Source organism: Dermacentor albipictus, chromosome 3 (genome assembly GCF_038994185.2).
Source record: "Dermacentor albipictus isolate Rhodes 1998 colony chromosome 3, USDA_Dalb.pri_finalv2, whole genome shotgun sequence".
NCBI lineage: Eukaryota > Metazoa > Arthropoda > Arachnida > Ixodida > Ixodidae > Dermacentor > Dermacentor albipictus.
In genome coordinates, this window is record NC_091823.1 from 129745530 (window position 1) to 129762391 (window position 16862).

Consider the following 16862-nt stretch of genomic DNA (forward strand, 5'->3'; position numbering starts at 1 on the left):
AAACAAGCAAATAAACATTTTTCATCATTGTAAACCTAACTTTCCTGGGAGGCAGTTAGTCCAACTAAAGGCGGCGAACTAAAGGCGGCGGCATTACTTTTGCAAACAGCATGTACAAGCCCTGTTTGCTTGTATTATGAACGGGAAAATGTAGACATGGCTCTCATGATGAAAGCATACACAAAAGACAAGCCCCACCATGTGCAGCTACCTCTTCATATTCACTTGAATTATGAACAATGCCGCCATTAGTTGGACAAACATGCAGTGCGGAAAAGTGCACGTGCAAATTGGGAAATGTTATACTGGGAGTTGGACCACCACGCACCAGTGTTGTGTTGTCGGCCACCATGTCGTCGTCAAGGGAGCCCGCAGAGGAGCCCCGTGCACGCATCGGTGGCGGGCCGTGCTGCAGGGGCGACAAGGGCCCGGGGCTTTCGGCAGGTGGCACCAGCACCCGGTGGCCCGGCTGCGGGCTCTTCTTGCGTTTCATGCCGGGTGCCTCAGGGGCCTGTAAAGAGTTTAAAAGGGGGGCACAATATAAAATGTCAATCCCGCGACCCTTCGCAGCGTCTCAGAGGCTCGTTCTTGCTTTATTTCAAGCAGACTGGATCACTGTCCGCGATCATATCAGGGGCAATTGGAAAGTGCTAGGAGACTTTTGTCCTGTAGTAGACTTAAAATAGGATGATTATGATGGAACAAAGGCCACTCCACAGCAAAGGATTCTCCCGGCACTTTCATCAGGCTCTGTTTTGTGCCAACTTCACCCACTCCCTCTGACATACCGGTATGAGAAAGCTGGTGCTCTGCAATTTGTGACGCACAGTAGCACATAATCAACTGCATGCCAAGTGCAAACTTTCAAATAATACTTCTATTAGGCGGAAGAAGTGCTAATAGGCACCACATGTTCTAAAAGCAGCCACAATCGTTTGCCCTGCAGAGGGTGGTGGTGCTATGGGCCCAGCAACCTCAGTTTTATGGTGCTTAAATCTGCAATGATGTTGGCCACCGCCTTCTTTGGTTGGCTACATTTTCGCTTTCCAGTTGGGTCAATCATGAATGTTTCTCTTTTTCATTCATTCATTCATTACTTGTATAGCTCTCGCCTGTTCTCACTCTCTCATTCCATGCCCAACCATATCAGTCTCCCCAAATAAAATATCTATGCACTTGTCCTGACTGCAACGCACCAGCCACGTTTTACCATGCCACATGGGCATGCCATCAAACAAACTCATCATCCCACAACCCACACCCCAATGCACAACCGTGGGAAGCTTTTCCATCCAGTGTAGGCTCCCAGGTCCAGAACAATCTGGTCAGGCGAGCATGCCAGGCAGCTACGACTCATGAGGTCCTGGAATGATGACTACACTGGCTGAGGCATCTCAGCGGGGAGTGCCCTGGTCCTATTTCATACATTATTGGAGTCTCTCTCCCATCTAGAGCCTTTGCTTAAATGCCTTTGACTACACGTTGGATGCAGTCATTTCCTCTGTTATTCACTGACACTTCCCACGTTCAACTTGGCACGCTTACTTCAGCTACTTGAGTCTTTTGGATGTCAGAATTCATCAAAAGCCATGTGCTTTCTAATAATACTGCTCTGGCCAACACAAATCATAATCTTGTTCCTTCGCTACACTGGCATTATCTTGCAACACAGAACAAAATGAAGACATCAAACAGCTTCAAACCAGTCAGATGACAAACCATACTATACAAGTGATCAGCCCAATTTTTACCGAAAAAAGCCACCCAGGCTTGGCCAGGTTTATTTATTTATTGTTTACACAATAATGCATAACCTTGACAAATGACCAAGCGGGAAGGGGCATAAGCACAAGACACAAAATCGAGACTGATATGCCTTGCGGGGAAAAAAGTATATATATATATATATATATATATATATATATATATATATATATATATATATATATATATATATATATATATATATATATATATATATATATATAGTGCTACGGAATAGTATTACCGATGACGAAGAGGCGAGCAGTAAGAAGACGACGACGACGATTGGAGGCTAGCGCGGGCTGTTGCCTCTTGGCGAAGTGCGGCGTATTACGTTGTAAATATACTTGTATATAGCTTTTCATTTGCGTCTTCTTACGTAACATATCTGGTGGAGGTGGACGTTCCCTGTACCTCGTCACGGAGCTTCGCAGTGGACGGTACGTCGAGCCTAGCTTCATGGCTCCCGGCGATGACAACTCGACTCAGCCGCCTCCGACACCTGCTGCCACTTCGACGACCTACATCACTCTCCCTGCTCCTCGTGATCCTGGCGTATTCTCGGGCAACGATGGGGACGACGTCGACGACTGGATCAGCCTGTACGAACATGTCAGCCGCAATAACCGGTGGGACCCTACTATCATGCTCGCCAACGTAGTCTTTTACCTCGGTGGCACACCTCGAGTTTGGTTTCGGACGCACGAAGAGGAGCTCACCAGTTGGGATTCGTTCAAGCAAAAGCTCCGAGACTTGTTCGGCAACCCCTACGGTCACAAACTTGCCGTGCAGAAGGCGCTTTCCGGCCGTGTGCAGACGTCAACAGAGCCCTATGTCACGTACATTCAGGACGTCTTGGCTCTGTGCCGCAAAGTTGATGCACACATGCCTGAGTCAGACAAGGTATCCCACATCCTCAAAGGCATTGCCGATGACGCCTTCAACTTGCTCGTATTCAACAACGTCGCGACGGTGGATGCTGTTATCAAAGAGTATATATATAACTGTAACAATATATATACATATATATATATATATCTTTGAGCACCACAAGAATAACAAGGTGCTATCAGTAAATGCTAACGTGTTTTCAATGACAAGGGAGAGAAGGAAAAAGAGTTCTGAGGGAATTCACTGCACTTGACGTTACCATGAAAGAATGTTTGTGGTCAACGAGCGTTACAGTTCGTGGAAATAAAGGTGTGGAATGCGGTCAGTTTAGAATGAAAACACTGTCACAATTTTATCCAGTCACTCTAGGGCTACTTCCTGAAAGAATATGAGCGTGTTAACTAGTTTTACTGTGGTTGAATTTGTTGCAGCATTCAAATGTTCAATTCAGTTCAAATGAAAGGTGATGTTTATGTTTTCAAAATGACTTGCACTATCATTGTGAGTGCCAATGCTTACCAAATGTTCTCCAGCAGACCTGAAACTAGCATTTGGCTGAGACCAAACACCTCTGTGCAAACTTTCTAAATATATTACCTGAAGTAAATTTGAAACTAAAAACAGGAGTGCTTGCACAAGTTTTTACAGGTGCAAGCAGGTATGATAATGTTACAGGTCTGTTTGCGATGGGATGTCCTTGCAGTGTTTCTGACAATGTGGTAGTCGCCTCAAAATCCCAGCTGATGAAAATAAATGGAATGAGAGAATAGGTGTTGTACTGCTGAGCATAAAAAAAGGACAAGAAGAAACGAAATGGATAGAACTGATGCTCAACATACAGCATGCTGCACCAACTTACCCAACAGTCAACTATTACGGAAGAATTAACTTTGCAGTCTCGCTATTCCTTCTGTCTCTTAAGGATTCAAACACCGCCATTACCAATACATGACCAACAATGGGCCATGTCAGATAATATCAGTAATGCATGAATCTAGTAGTCAAATATATTTTCTCCATTCACTGTATGTTCTCCGACACACCGTGAAAAGAATGCCCAAGACGGGACGACAAAAATAACTGAAAAGAGGCACAAGACACTGAGATAAAGTGTGTGTTACCAGTTTCTTGTCTATTTCTCTGTTGCTTTGACAATTTAAAGTCATCAGCCTGTCCAACAGTTAATTTTATGATAGGTTCACTTATCTTGAACAATACTTTCAGGCGTGAAATGAAAACACTGCCACCTGTGTGCACGTGAGAGGCAGCATCATAAGAGGTGATGATAATACTTTAGGGGGACGTGAACCTGCTCTTTTACTCTGACAAGAGAAGCGTGTCCCGTCAATCTAATCAGTGCTTCCGCGAACGTGTTATCGACACATTGCTCACTGAGGTAAACAAACAAACAAAAAAGTGTTGCACTCAAGGACTCGAATGACAACAGTGGACTGTACGAGCTATACTATCAGTTCAGTGCATGCGTACCTCCGCACAGCAGCTGTTGTTGATGGGAAAGAGCTCGCCAACCAAAGAGCATTCGTGAGAGCTTACAAAGGCAACAAAGAAATACGAGTTTCATTTTTACATAACGTTTGCCAGTTGTACAACTATACTCATATAATTCATTGGGTATCACTTAAATATTTTCCCCACATTTGCACCTACTACTCCAGCCCAGAAGATATGAACGAAAGACCAAATACTGGGGTTGAATGGCTAAAGAAGTATATGTGCATCGTAACTATATGACTGACCTTAGATTTGCTTTTCTCACGGTTCCAAAGAAAGATATAAAAGCTACGCTTTTTCTATAATACGACTAATCTAGACTCGAGCATCGTGCATTTCTGAAAATAATGTAACCCAAACCGCTCCTAAGAGCACAAGAAAGCTGTCCAAGTGAAGACGAAACTTTAGCAGACCAACACATATTGAAAAAAGATACAGCAGGTATGATAGTTATGATATATCATAATGTGTATACTCATAAAAACAGGTGCATCACTTGTCTAAGAAAACCATCTCTGCTTCGCACACAAACAGTAAAACCAAGGTGAAACAGCAGACAGAGCTTGTCTGAAATTGCTTCGTTAAAGCCTGAAGTATGGAGCATGATGTCAATGAAAACTAATTCTTAATTAAACTAAATATGGCCGAACATTGGTGAGACATTGGCTAGTTAACAGAGTTTCAATATAAACGTGACAAAGAAAAAAGTTCTACAAAACAAACCAATATTCAAACACTCCTTATAAAAAAAAGAAGAAAAAAGAAAGACACTCAATCATTCATTTGGACTTGAATGTGCGTGCACCATGTTTAATGTTTAATGTCCAGCAAATGCATACATTTAGTCTAATGCAAACCTCATTAAAATGATGCATTCCTTTTTTTATACATGGGCTCACAGCTACTACTGCAGCTACTTGATGAAATAAAAGGCAGTTCAGAGAACTGCTGTGCATTATACTGTTATGTAATACATCTACTGTGCAATAACAGGTTTGGTTGTAGACTGATTTACAATATGTTAGTGTATCGAAAAAATGAACTGTGCATTCTGTGGTAAACATTCCTCTTGCTACTGTTACTGGCACTCCAAAATTTCAGAATAAGAATACCACCTCAGGCTCATTAATGCCATAACTATGGCTGGAGAGGGAATGGAATAAAACTAAGTGCATATATAAATGAACGAGTTGACAAGTAAATAGATATAGAAGAACCTTGTCACACAGAACATACTGGCTATAGCGATGTGTAGCACCAGCCTTAATTAACCTCCTACAGATACATTTGCATTTCTCTCCTATATAGTGAACACAGTGCTTCACAATCAAGCTGTGGTTTCGGCAAGTAAAACCTCAGAAATTAACTACATTAATTATTTTTGATAAAATTGATATGTTGAAAAATATATTTATACGCATATTCATAACAATGTGAATGGTTTCGGCTAGCAAAACATGAAAAGAAACAAAAAGAAACAGAGGGCACTAAAATACGGTGCGATAATTAAAGAAGAAAAAAACATCTGAAGTCAATATGGTTTCAGTTTAACGTCTCAGTATTTATGCAACCAAAGATGCATTAAATGCATGGTAGATTAGGGAGGATCACTATAAAGTGTTTGCACAGTTGGAGACGTTTCTGACGAGGACCCAAAGGAAATATTAGATGCATATTACTTCAGACATTCGGAACCAATAATGTCTGATTACAAGCTTGAACAAGGAGCAAATCTGTGCTCTTTTTGATTAGAACCAATCAAATATATTAATACAAATTTATTGAAGTTAGAAAGGTGCAGAATACTGAACTTTAGTTATAGTGAAAATAGTAACATAGTAAAGTTATTTTCCAGTCCAGGAAACTTCCCTCTAATTAGGTTCTACAGTATATCACACAGCAGCAGCATCAACAACAGTCTGCAGCTGCCCACAGCTTTGTTTGGAGGCGTACACAATTTTGAAGTCGTACAGGCTCTATCAAACGCTTATGAAATGTGAAAAGAATGCACTTAGCAAACCTGAAGGTTGCAAAACACTTGCAAGATATTTTAATTTGATATTAAAGTTGGTCTCAAAAGGCTGTACATAGCATTACCGAGGTCAAAACACAGAACAAGATTTGCTGTTGTCATGTCACAATAAGGTTAGGTTGATTACGCCACTCATAAAACAAACATAAGCGAGAGTGCTTCATGCACTTCTGGCTGTACTCAGGCATGGCTGTAGCAGTAATTATAAGAACAGAGTAGGCAAATATATTGTGATGTCATGGCACACCTACCCACTGGATACAAGAACTGGCATTTGAAAACAAATGTTACAGTAAATTGTTTAGGATGCTCTGACACTTGTTTTTATTTTTATTTCTTTTTTCACGTCTAGAGGGCTCGGACATTCATTTAGCACACGAAACAAACAAGAAAGTTGAATATGTCATGTCTTTCTCAATCTAGATCAATACTGTGCTCTGACCACTACAATAGCTCAGAGGTTATGGTATTCTTCTGACTGTGTGACCGCAAGTTTGATTCAAGTGATGGTGGCTGTAAAATAAATATTGCGGGCCTTAGCGATTTGCACTTTCAAAGCAGTGCAATAAAAGAGAAAGGTCAGCTATGAAAGAAAGCACACACACAAGCGCCAAGTGTTTGAAACAGTACAACAAGCACACGAACAGAAACAATGCTCGTGCTTGTGTCTTTTTGCCAATCGTATTTTCATTGCAACATTTCCAAATCGCGAATGTCAACCAGCTCGCTTAAACTAACCACTTCAATATTTGTTTGGGGTCAAGAGCAAAAAATTCAAGCCCGAGCTAATACATTGTACACAGCACACAAAACAACTCAAAAAAGAAGTGGACAGGTTAGAGTACTTAACGCATTAGCTAAGGCAACCCACCGAACAGTCCAACCTTCTTACTTAAAAATGCACTTTCTATGATATTGGTGCCTTTCTTCTTGTCTAGCCCTCTGCCCCTGTCCACTTCTGTCTCTTGCAGTTTTTTTTTTTTGGCTAGTTAGAATGTATTAGTTAAAAAAAAGCACAGAAACTTGCCTAACATTCTTTTTTAGAAATCCATGCAAGAGTAAAAGCAGTCAGCGATAACAATGGGGTACTCACACACATGAGTGCTAGCCTAGCCATTAAACTGTATCTCAGTACATCCATGGAGAAAGCGGCTGCTCCCGGTGTCACGGACATGAGAACAGAGAGTCAAGCGCGGCAGCCTTCCAATCTGGCATTGTCGAGATAAAGCTACTCTTGCATCGATGATAAGGGCAGAGGCATTCGGGTTGCTTGCTGGTGTTATAAAACACCCGTCAATTACTCATCGGCATGCATCTCTTCTATTTTCTTCTTTTTATCTCTTTGTTTCCGTGTGTATCAGATGGCCTTGGCAATGGCTCCTTCCTGCTACGCCCCACAGTCTGTCAGGCTCGGCTTCAAACTCTCAGGGAGGCGTGTTTCTATGCACAAGTCCTGTACGAGCTTAGTTACGGCGCTGTCATATTTGGCACGGTGTCAGCACAAGAAATGGAGGGAAGCCGCAGTTTCTGTCGAGCTTCAAAAATATTTTTAGCAAGCACATCAGGCCAACAGACAATGAAGCGACGGAAACTACATGGGGAAGGTAACTGTTGTTTTAATTGAACCATAGAGCAGAATTAAGCAAAAGAGAAATGAAAGTGGATGAAAAGGCAACTTGCCACCAGTAGGTGTCAAATCTACATCTTCTGCACTATGCATGCAATGACAATTTAACTACAACAATGGCTGTCTCTCCATCCACTTTCTTGTGCATTTGTATAAGTGCATTAGATGCAGCTCTGGGAGTGTTAGCGAGTGCCACTCACAGTGAAGGCAGCGAATGTGAAGCATTTTAGAACATGAAATTTAGCAGCAGGCCACTGGCCAATCAACCCTCATACGCTACCTCACGGCATCAAGGATGCCAGAGCCAAGACTCTTGTTATTCTTATCACTAAAAAATTTTGCAAGACACATATGACTGTCAAGATATTTTTCGCGACAGTAGAATCACTAAGGCTTTAAACTTCTCATAACAAGACACTATATACCTTGCTTTTTTTAGATGCACTTGAGTTAATGAAAAAAATTTATTTCTCGTGGCCTATCAAGTGGCAACGTGAAGATTTTACAGAAATTATAGCACGTTAATTCAGGAATTAGCAGTATTTCACGTTATGCTACGACATATGTATGGGATCAATATGAGCAGTCACCGTCAGCACTGTGACTACCATATATGTATCTTGCCCTTTAGTAGCAAGCTTTTAGCCCATCTTTCACCCAAAGTTATCTCACACAAATACATGCACTCACAAGTCAACAGCAACATTGGCTTGAATGCAGTTTATTTCATTTCAAAATAGAAGGTTCTAATGACACAGCAGCAGATATTTTCTTTGGGCCAGCAGATCTTTCAAAAAATGTTAACAAAAATTTGAAAATAAGATAAGCAAAGGTATCAAGTTTTAAGCCACGAAAGCAGACATCACAATATTAACTTTCTGTTAACTGCACATGGTGATGCATTTAAAGCGTATATAATTCAGTTTTGCCAATATACATGTTTTCTGTGAAATTGTGATTTCAGTTGCTGTGGCTTTGTAAATGTCCTGGGCACAATACAGCAGCATAGTCTTCCGTCATTTTACAGTATGCATCAGTTTTACCCACTCATGACACTTTAGCTGATGCAGCTTGCTGAACTGTGATAGTTACTTTAGTTGCCAAGTGAGTGCTCTAAAATGCAAAGTGGCAACATTATGAACATCTTGGATTTACATTAATATTTGTCCGAAAGTTGAAGGCCTAAATAAACGGAAAGTAACTACACAATCCTAACAGAAATTACAGCTTTTTTATTTCAAGTGCACCTATTACATTCAAATCCAATTTGTCCATTCAATGTCTTATTTGTACCCGAACATGGAAGGCCTAAGCTAAACCTTCTCATACTCGGTGATAACTTCAAGGAGCACTGAAACACTTTTCTTAAAACCTGAGACACGCACTTGAATGAGTGTGATGGCTTTTAATAAACATGTTTCCAAAGAACCATTTGAAAATGATGTAACAGGAATGGCGAAATAATAAGCCCAATTTTTATTTCCCCATTCATTCTAAATTGACCGGTTCTTCTAAGCAGGGACAGAGCTATAGCAGTGTGCTGCCTACCACTTGTTTCTTTCTTTTCATAGTGCACCTATGGTAGCCTCTTGAGGTTGGCATGTTGGAAAATGTGCCAGAGACACATCGATATTCAAAGTCGTTTACCCCCACTGTAATGTCATGAAAATGAGTAAATGTGATTGACCAGTGTAGTTATACAAATTTTTTTTTTTAATGTCGCAAGTGGCGTATCTTTCAATGTATTTTTATGTCGTCACCAACTCAGTGGTGGTCCATCCAGTTTAAAGATTTCAAGCAATTTTCGGAACAGGAAAAATGTCGTTCTGGAGCAGTTTAGGAACAGCCACGACAGCATTTTGGAGCAGTTTCGGAGCAGAAAATTGGTCTTTTTGGAACCCTTGGAGCAGTAAGCAGTAATCTGTAGCCATTTGGTGAAGCTTGTTATTACTGCGTAATCAGTAAGTGCTGCACAACATTTAAAGAAGACAACGCCAATACAGACCAATTAAGCTTGCCTTCCCACGGATAGCATACCAAGCACGGTACGTCGCAAACATTTTGTTTGGAGAGGAAAGGAACTTAATTTTGTAAACAATTAAACAAAATTTTTAGGCTAAGGAGAACAAAAATGCGCACTTGGGCACAAGACAGACATAAAAGTACAAATGAGCTAGAACAATTTGCGTCATCAGGCCTAAGACACAAATTGATGACAAATGTTTTATGTGCATTCCAAATAACAGATGTGCTTTGATATGCTTTACTGCACTAGACAATGTGTGTATATCGCACCCAATAACAATGCTAGAAGCTCGACAAGCAACTATGCATCTATGAACGACACCTAGAGGAGATGCCTCTGTACAGTGTGTCGTAAAGATCGTGATAGTAGTGGAGAACAACGTTCATACCATCCCGTGCACTCATTTTCATTGTGAGGCGGTTTGTCAGCTTCTTATGTGTCGTGTGGCCTCTGTAAATTGATACGAGTCAATTCAGTGTAAAACTAACTTTTGTTGCCAATACCTAACTAACCTTTTGAAGCACTATCAATTAGGCCTAATGGCCAAGGCAGTTGCCATGGCGAAAATTGGCAGTTGGCCGTTGTGACCAGCAAGCTTTCCACAAGCCGTCGCAGAAAGCTTACCACTGATACGTTTGTATGAGTGGCTCACTGGGGATCGGTTCTGAGATCATGCATACATGTTTTTGACAACCGTCGTAGCTGGCAACTGCTGCAATCCCACACAGAAATTCACAGATTGACAGAAAGTTCCGAACTGGATGTGCAAGCATATGAATCTGCATGCATGCAGACGCCCATGCTGTACGACCTGCATGCCTTCCAGTGGCTGATTGGTACTATATCTTTGCACATAGCTGCTGCGTTCACAGCTGTTGCCTTTGTCGGCACCGGGTATAGCAATTGTTTCAATTGGAGTTGACTCAGACGATGCCTGTACAAAGACAAGCGTCTCATAATCAGATTGTGGTATTGCCATGTGAAAACTCCAGAATTGAATTTTCTTTTGTCCAGAAGCCAACTGAGCACTGTGGTAAGGCTGCCTGCCATGCATTGACCTCAGCCAAGTATTTTACCAAATTTTACCAAATATGTAAAAATATAGTAGTACATAACCGAGTGGGAGCTGAATTATTTGTATGTTTGTATGTTCACAAATCGATTCGTATAGATGAGTACAGTCAACGTCCCCGACTCCGTCCAAAAATTCGGGCAGTCAGGAAGAAAGAAAAAAATGCAAGCCTTTTACTGCCCCCCAAGGGCTCAAACGTCAGAAATAGCTCTGGAGGCCTGCCAGTACACTTAGGCGTATTTGTGCTCGTACTGCGACAGTAGACGGCGGGTGCACGTGTGTGTAATTAAGGAATACATACTGTGTCCCGTGACAATTTCCTCTTCCCACTCTTGGTATGCTTCACCGCACTACTTCACGCACGCTTCCCCGCGTAACAATGATATATTGAGGCGAAGCTGACTTTCGGGAACCGGCATTATGCAACGCGTCATGCTTTCCGAGCTTCGAAAACACTGGTGAAGATTACAAAGCCGGACTCGATGCCATTGCTAACAGCGGCGAATTGTTTTAATGAAAAACACGGCACCGAACTGCAAGTAACTTAGTGTCGAATGTCGGAGTAGCTAGGCCTAGCGCTGCCGCGGTGGTGGCCACGGCTGCCGGTGAATCTACGTGTGAGAACACCTTTAAGAGGCGGCAAAATAATCAAAATGGCGGAGGTGGTGGCGTCGTTCAATGCCGTTTCGGACCTGCGGTCATGGCAAGAAGTCCGGAAAATCGCACGGCGAAGGGTTTTTTGCGTCCGAAATTTCAGACGTTTTTACAATACATTATTGACTCTATGGGGTACCATGGCGGTGCCGCGAAGGCGTCCGAATTATCGGGTATGGCCGAAAAATCGGGCGTCCGGAAAATCGGTCCTTGACTGTAGTTGCATAACCCTACTGAAAACGTTGCACTGCCGTGAAAACGTGAAAATACCGCACTTTTGCGCAGTTAACGCAAATGGCACTGCGCAAGTGGGCGCAGCCAGGAGCAGGCAAGTCGAACTGTAGCAAAATGGCGCAAATGGCGCAGTTGGACTACCACTGCCAACTATAGAACTGCCATTGTGGGCCTGTGCAGCAGAATTGGAACGAATTGTAATTCAAACGTTTCCTTGCCCTGCAGCATAAAACGTGTGAAGCACACATGCTATAACCACACGTATAATTCGTTGCGACTGATGAAATTCAACACGAATCTATGCTCTTCATTGGCGAGAATTCTGCAATACCCAGAGCCTGCAGGTGAAAGGAAGCTTTAGCTTGGGGCCAGCTCCGATTTCCATATTCAGATATACACATGAAATGCGGAAATGCTCCCATGAGACTACCATTGGATTGATTAGATTTTGTTGCAACTGAGAGAGAAAGTGACATTCTAGCAACTGTAGGCAGCGGAATTTTAATTTCAGGCCACATACTCGTCAAAAAAATTGCTGAATATTGATAGAGAGAAAAAAAGTTTGCAAATGTGCAACTGTACACCAAGCACAGATATAGCAGTACCGTTAATTGCAACTGTTGGAGCATCTCAAGTGGACAAATATGGTGTACGCTTACAAATAATTGCTACAGTGTTGATGGGGATTGTACAGTAAAGCTGTCGAGGGTTAGTTCACCCAGGATCGTGGACGTATGTGGACACAGAGCTCGAGCCTTCTCCTCCGGCGTCAGACGGCACCTGCGTTCGTGCCGTCGAGTACGCGCCGTGATTGACACGCGGCCCTGCTGGAATAAAACGCCACTACGTGGGCCGATCCCGAAGATAGTGTAATGCCGGGCCGACCCGCGGCGGAAGTGAGGCAGGCGTTAAGCACTACCCACACGTGGGCCGATCTGCGGCGGAGGTGCAGTTCGCCATTACGGGACCCACATACACAGCTTCGCTGGTCATCCTTCTTCACAGAGTGGAAGGGCATTGAGTTATTATTTTTTTTTTTTGCAAAGGTTCTACTCACAAACCATCAACACACTTCAGAGTGGCATATAACACATCAATTTTGTACACGTTAGATGTATTATGAAGTGAAGTTTACAGAACTGTGATGATGCTTTTGATTGCCGAGTTCGAGTTGTAAACTTGTAGTTAAGCTCTTTGATATTTCGCATCTTTCAAGAATTTTTCTTCAGGAACTGATACTATAAATTAAAAAAAAAAGACACTTCCTACAATTACTAGAGTTTACCTTCCTCTTTTAAATGCACTCAACCTCATCAAAACTGTTGCAGTGGTTACCGAGCGAAATTATTTCTATTACCATGTATTTAGGAGCTTCTGAGATAAAGCTTTCTCTTAAGGGTCTAACATGTGCTTTAGAAACCAGCTTAATTATAAGTAAACCTTGAGGTCTCTCGGAGATGTTGCATTTCCCATAAATTACAGATATTACAGAAAAACCCACCCAAGGCAAAATAAACAGTATGGATGAAAATCTTTTTTTTTTTTGTAATACTGCGATTTTCAGTGACCAAAAAGACCATGCGCAAGGTGCGATAACGAGCTTGATCTTTTCTGTTACACTAATAATGTTATTGAAGGTAATGTATATTAGACACACTTTTCTAGCTCTCTCACTCTTTGTAATGGTGGCTAATGCCCAAGTGTCAAAAGTGTATATGCTCTGGGGCATAAAACATGTGAATGACGTTCGATGATCAGTGGCACAGCCAGAATTTTTTTGGGTGGGTCATTCACTTGGCCGGGGATGGGGAGGAAGGGGAGCTAGGTAGGCCACGTACTAACAGATAACTTTTTTTTTTAATTTTGAGGAAGGGGGGAGGGGTAGCTCGTGCCACTCCCTGGCTTATGCCCCTGGTGAGCACCCCACCACAAGTAAACTTTCAGCTTTACAAGCCACAACGGATAAAACAAGTGCATTTTTCACTGTCTTCCAATTCACATATTGTTCAATTCTACATATATTCAAGTATAAAAAACAAAATCATGAGTCTTTCTTTTTTAATGTGCATTTTTCATTTCTTAAGCTTGCTTGACATGAGCCAATGTCATCACAATACTATGAAAGAACCCACTTTCCTGATGATTCTACCACCAGTAATAAGACAGACATCTGTCTAGCAGCTTTCTTTTTTTTCTGAAACAGCTGTTATGTATTGACCAATGTTGAGGCACAAATCACGCCAGGAGTGCCTTAAGATGTATTTGACATGTTTTAAGGCTGATTATTTTCATTAGCACTAGTCGTCATTCTTTTTTATTTCATTGTACAGTATTGCACACTCAGTGCCTAAAGAGATATGAAAGGCATGGCATGCAGTTGATGATTACCTACCTGTTCAATGCTGAATAAAAAGAAAATGCATTCACGTTTTGAAACTCTCAATTCTGATGAACATTACAAAAGAAATGGTACAGATCATTTTTCACTATAGGTCACTAGTGCTGCCAATTGCAGTTTTAAATTATGCATTGCTTGCCATCATCGACTATGCACAGATAAGTTGCACTGATTGGCAAGCATTTAGTGGCCCCTTCGCCTACATGTCCATGAAGCACAGTTGCAATGTGACTGGCGGAGATGAGGCTCGAACTACGATATGAACTAGAGATTTCAAAACTTCAGCTCAAGTTGCCTTTCATTTGCTTCTTAGAAGAAAAGTGTCTGCCATGAACAGTTCTGATTTGTGTTCAGCAACCACTAATCTTCTTTTTGCATTCATTTCCTTGGAAACATATTTAGAGCAACATTTGGAGTGCTAATATTTACTGTATAGACTCAAGGTACACCGGTAATAAATGGCATTATCAGTTAAAAAGGTAAACGACTGCACAAAATTAATCGCCTTTCTTTTTTTCAATCATACCTACAAGTTATGAAAGTACTTTGGCAGCACTTGTCTTGTATAAGGCACCGTGAAAAGAATTCAGGACATTCAACAAGAAACATAATACACATCTTCTGGCAGGAACCTGAGTGGCAGGGCAGTTAAACAATGCTGAAGGATTAGCACAGATTTGAAAGCACAGATTCACAGGTTGAATAGCAAGCATTACATCCTGTGAGAAGCAACCACAGTTTGTACACAATTCCTGCATGAAGGTGTGTTTTCAAGGCACTAGTATGATTTTCACTAAATGGAAGTAAACATACAATGACAAGCATTTCAGTGACAGTGCGCTTTGGGTCACTGCAAAGTATGGCTAGAGCTTGTGACTCAACTGTGTACACACCACTGTATGATCGTATAGTTGTGTACTTATGCACCCTCTATGACTTCAGCCAAAGCAGTATCTGTTTTGCGTCATTTCTAAGGCCCTGAACACAGATATGCTATTACACTATAACGGACATACTTTTTTATGCAGCCTGTTATTTTATAGATCAACTGGCTCACACAAGACATCCAGAATCCTTTCTTATTAGTCATGAGCCTACAAACCATTTGAGGTACGCGTTCTCAATATTTCAAAGCATTTTGCCGCCGCTTCTTGGCAAGCATTGCAGATCGAATATCCAATAGTATTCTGCTGGAGCGCTGTCAGTTGATGGGCAAGAAAAGCAAGAACTATTACCACTCTTGCCATTTTGGTGGCTCTATGATTGAGCTTTTACATTACGGAAGCCATATTTTGGTGACAAACAACGACAGGTGCGTGCGGATCGTTTCCGCAAAGTTGCCGTCGATACAGCCGTTCCTGAAAGCAGTCCATTAAGAAACATTTACAGCCTTCGCGAGCGTCGCACAACACAAGAGGTGTGGTGCTTTTCAATAGAGCTCGGAACGACGCCAAGCCGTCGTTAGCTCGTGAGGTTCCTAAACAACGAAACTTCCTGCGCTTCATTCGGTCACAGCCGCGACGACAGTGAAAAATGAAAACAGACGAACCGTATTCCCGACTTGACGAGCAGCCCACAAGTTCTCCAGTATCGGCTGTGACTCAATGACTCACGCGAGCGCGTCGCTATAAAACAAACAAAAATAAGATGGCCCAAGCGAGGGGAGAGAGAGACACACACACACTTGAGGAACTGCGCCAAAACGTCGCGCGCAGGACCCTTCAGATCGACACGCCTCGGAAAAAGCTTTGGAGGACGCGCTCGCGACACACACGGGCGATGCCTGTGCAAAGGGCGTTGCAGTGAATGCGTGAGTAGGGGTAGACGGATGAAAATCAGACACACTGCGGCCCCGAAGACGCGTCCACTCCTTCTTTTCGTATTTTTCTTTGCTCTCAAAACGGGGGCTAGCTCACTCCGCAGGCCATCCAAAAGGAGTTGCGCGCGGTACGGCTGAATGAAAAGGTCAGTGCCGGAGCGCCGAGCTTTGCTTGTGCGCCCAGAAAAAAACAGGGCGCCAGGTTCACACAAATAAAAACCGCAAAGAGGACGATATGCCTGATGCACAGACTTTCATTCTGTTAGTTCAATTCTTTTTTAAAGAAGAGGACGCCTAGAATATTCGCGATACATATGAAAGAGACGGACTGCCGCAGTCAGACCGACCACCCTCCCGGCAACGTACTTTGATCGGCGGATGCATCCATAGAAACTGAAAGCTACGGACGGTTAAAGAGCAGCGGTGTCCATGGAACCTGGTAGCTTACCTCGTAAAGAAAAGCGACAAAACATCGGTAGTCTAGATGGGAGTACACCTAGCACAATAGTTTTTGTTGACACACTCACAAGCCAGCGACGTTACTCGGCCATCATAATGCGACCGTTGTATCACCTAGCGGTCATCACGGGAGACACAGGTTAGGAATAATCAATCCACTTCCATGCGCCGCAAGCAGCGCAACTTCACACTTTTAGGCTTTTAATAAACGAACTCTACAAATACAAACCTTTGGGTTCCTCCACGCCCACAGCCTCATATACACTACAACGTTGTTTCATCGCACGCTGCCTTGCAAGTCTTGCACCATGTGCATTTACGTTTCATGGAGAATGAGATTTTCCCCATTTTTTTGCAGAAGATGCCTGCGCAGC

General features: G+C 42.4%; 1 protein-coding gene across 5 annotated transcripts in view; it reads right to left on the bottom strand.

Moving 5' to 3' along the window:
* The window catches only part of Dmtn (transmembrane and coiled-coil domain 2 protein Dmtn), a 91020-nt gene extending 74384 nt beyond the window's left edge, over positions 1 to 16636 (bottom strand). Inside the window, exons 1-2 of one of the 5 annotated variants that reach the window (XM_065445400.2) lie at positions 16478 to 16636; positions 329 to 511 (exon numbers count right to left, since the gene is read on the bottom strand). In XM_065445400.2, coding sequence (XP_065301472.1) covers positions 329 to 493 — 165 coding nt within the window. In that variant the 5' untranslated portion in view covers positions 494 to 511; positions 16478 to 16636. Of the gene's footprint in view, positions 1 to 328; positions 512 to 7292; positions 7396 to 15759; positions 15781 to 16395 lie in introns of those variants that run through there. The other 4 variants (XM_065445399.2, XM_065445401.2, XM_065445398.1 and 1 more) reach the window with 4 other exon arrangements.
* Positions 16637 to 16862: the final 226 nt, after the last annotated feature.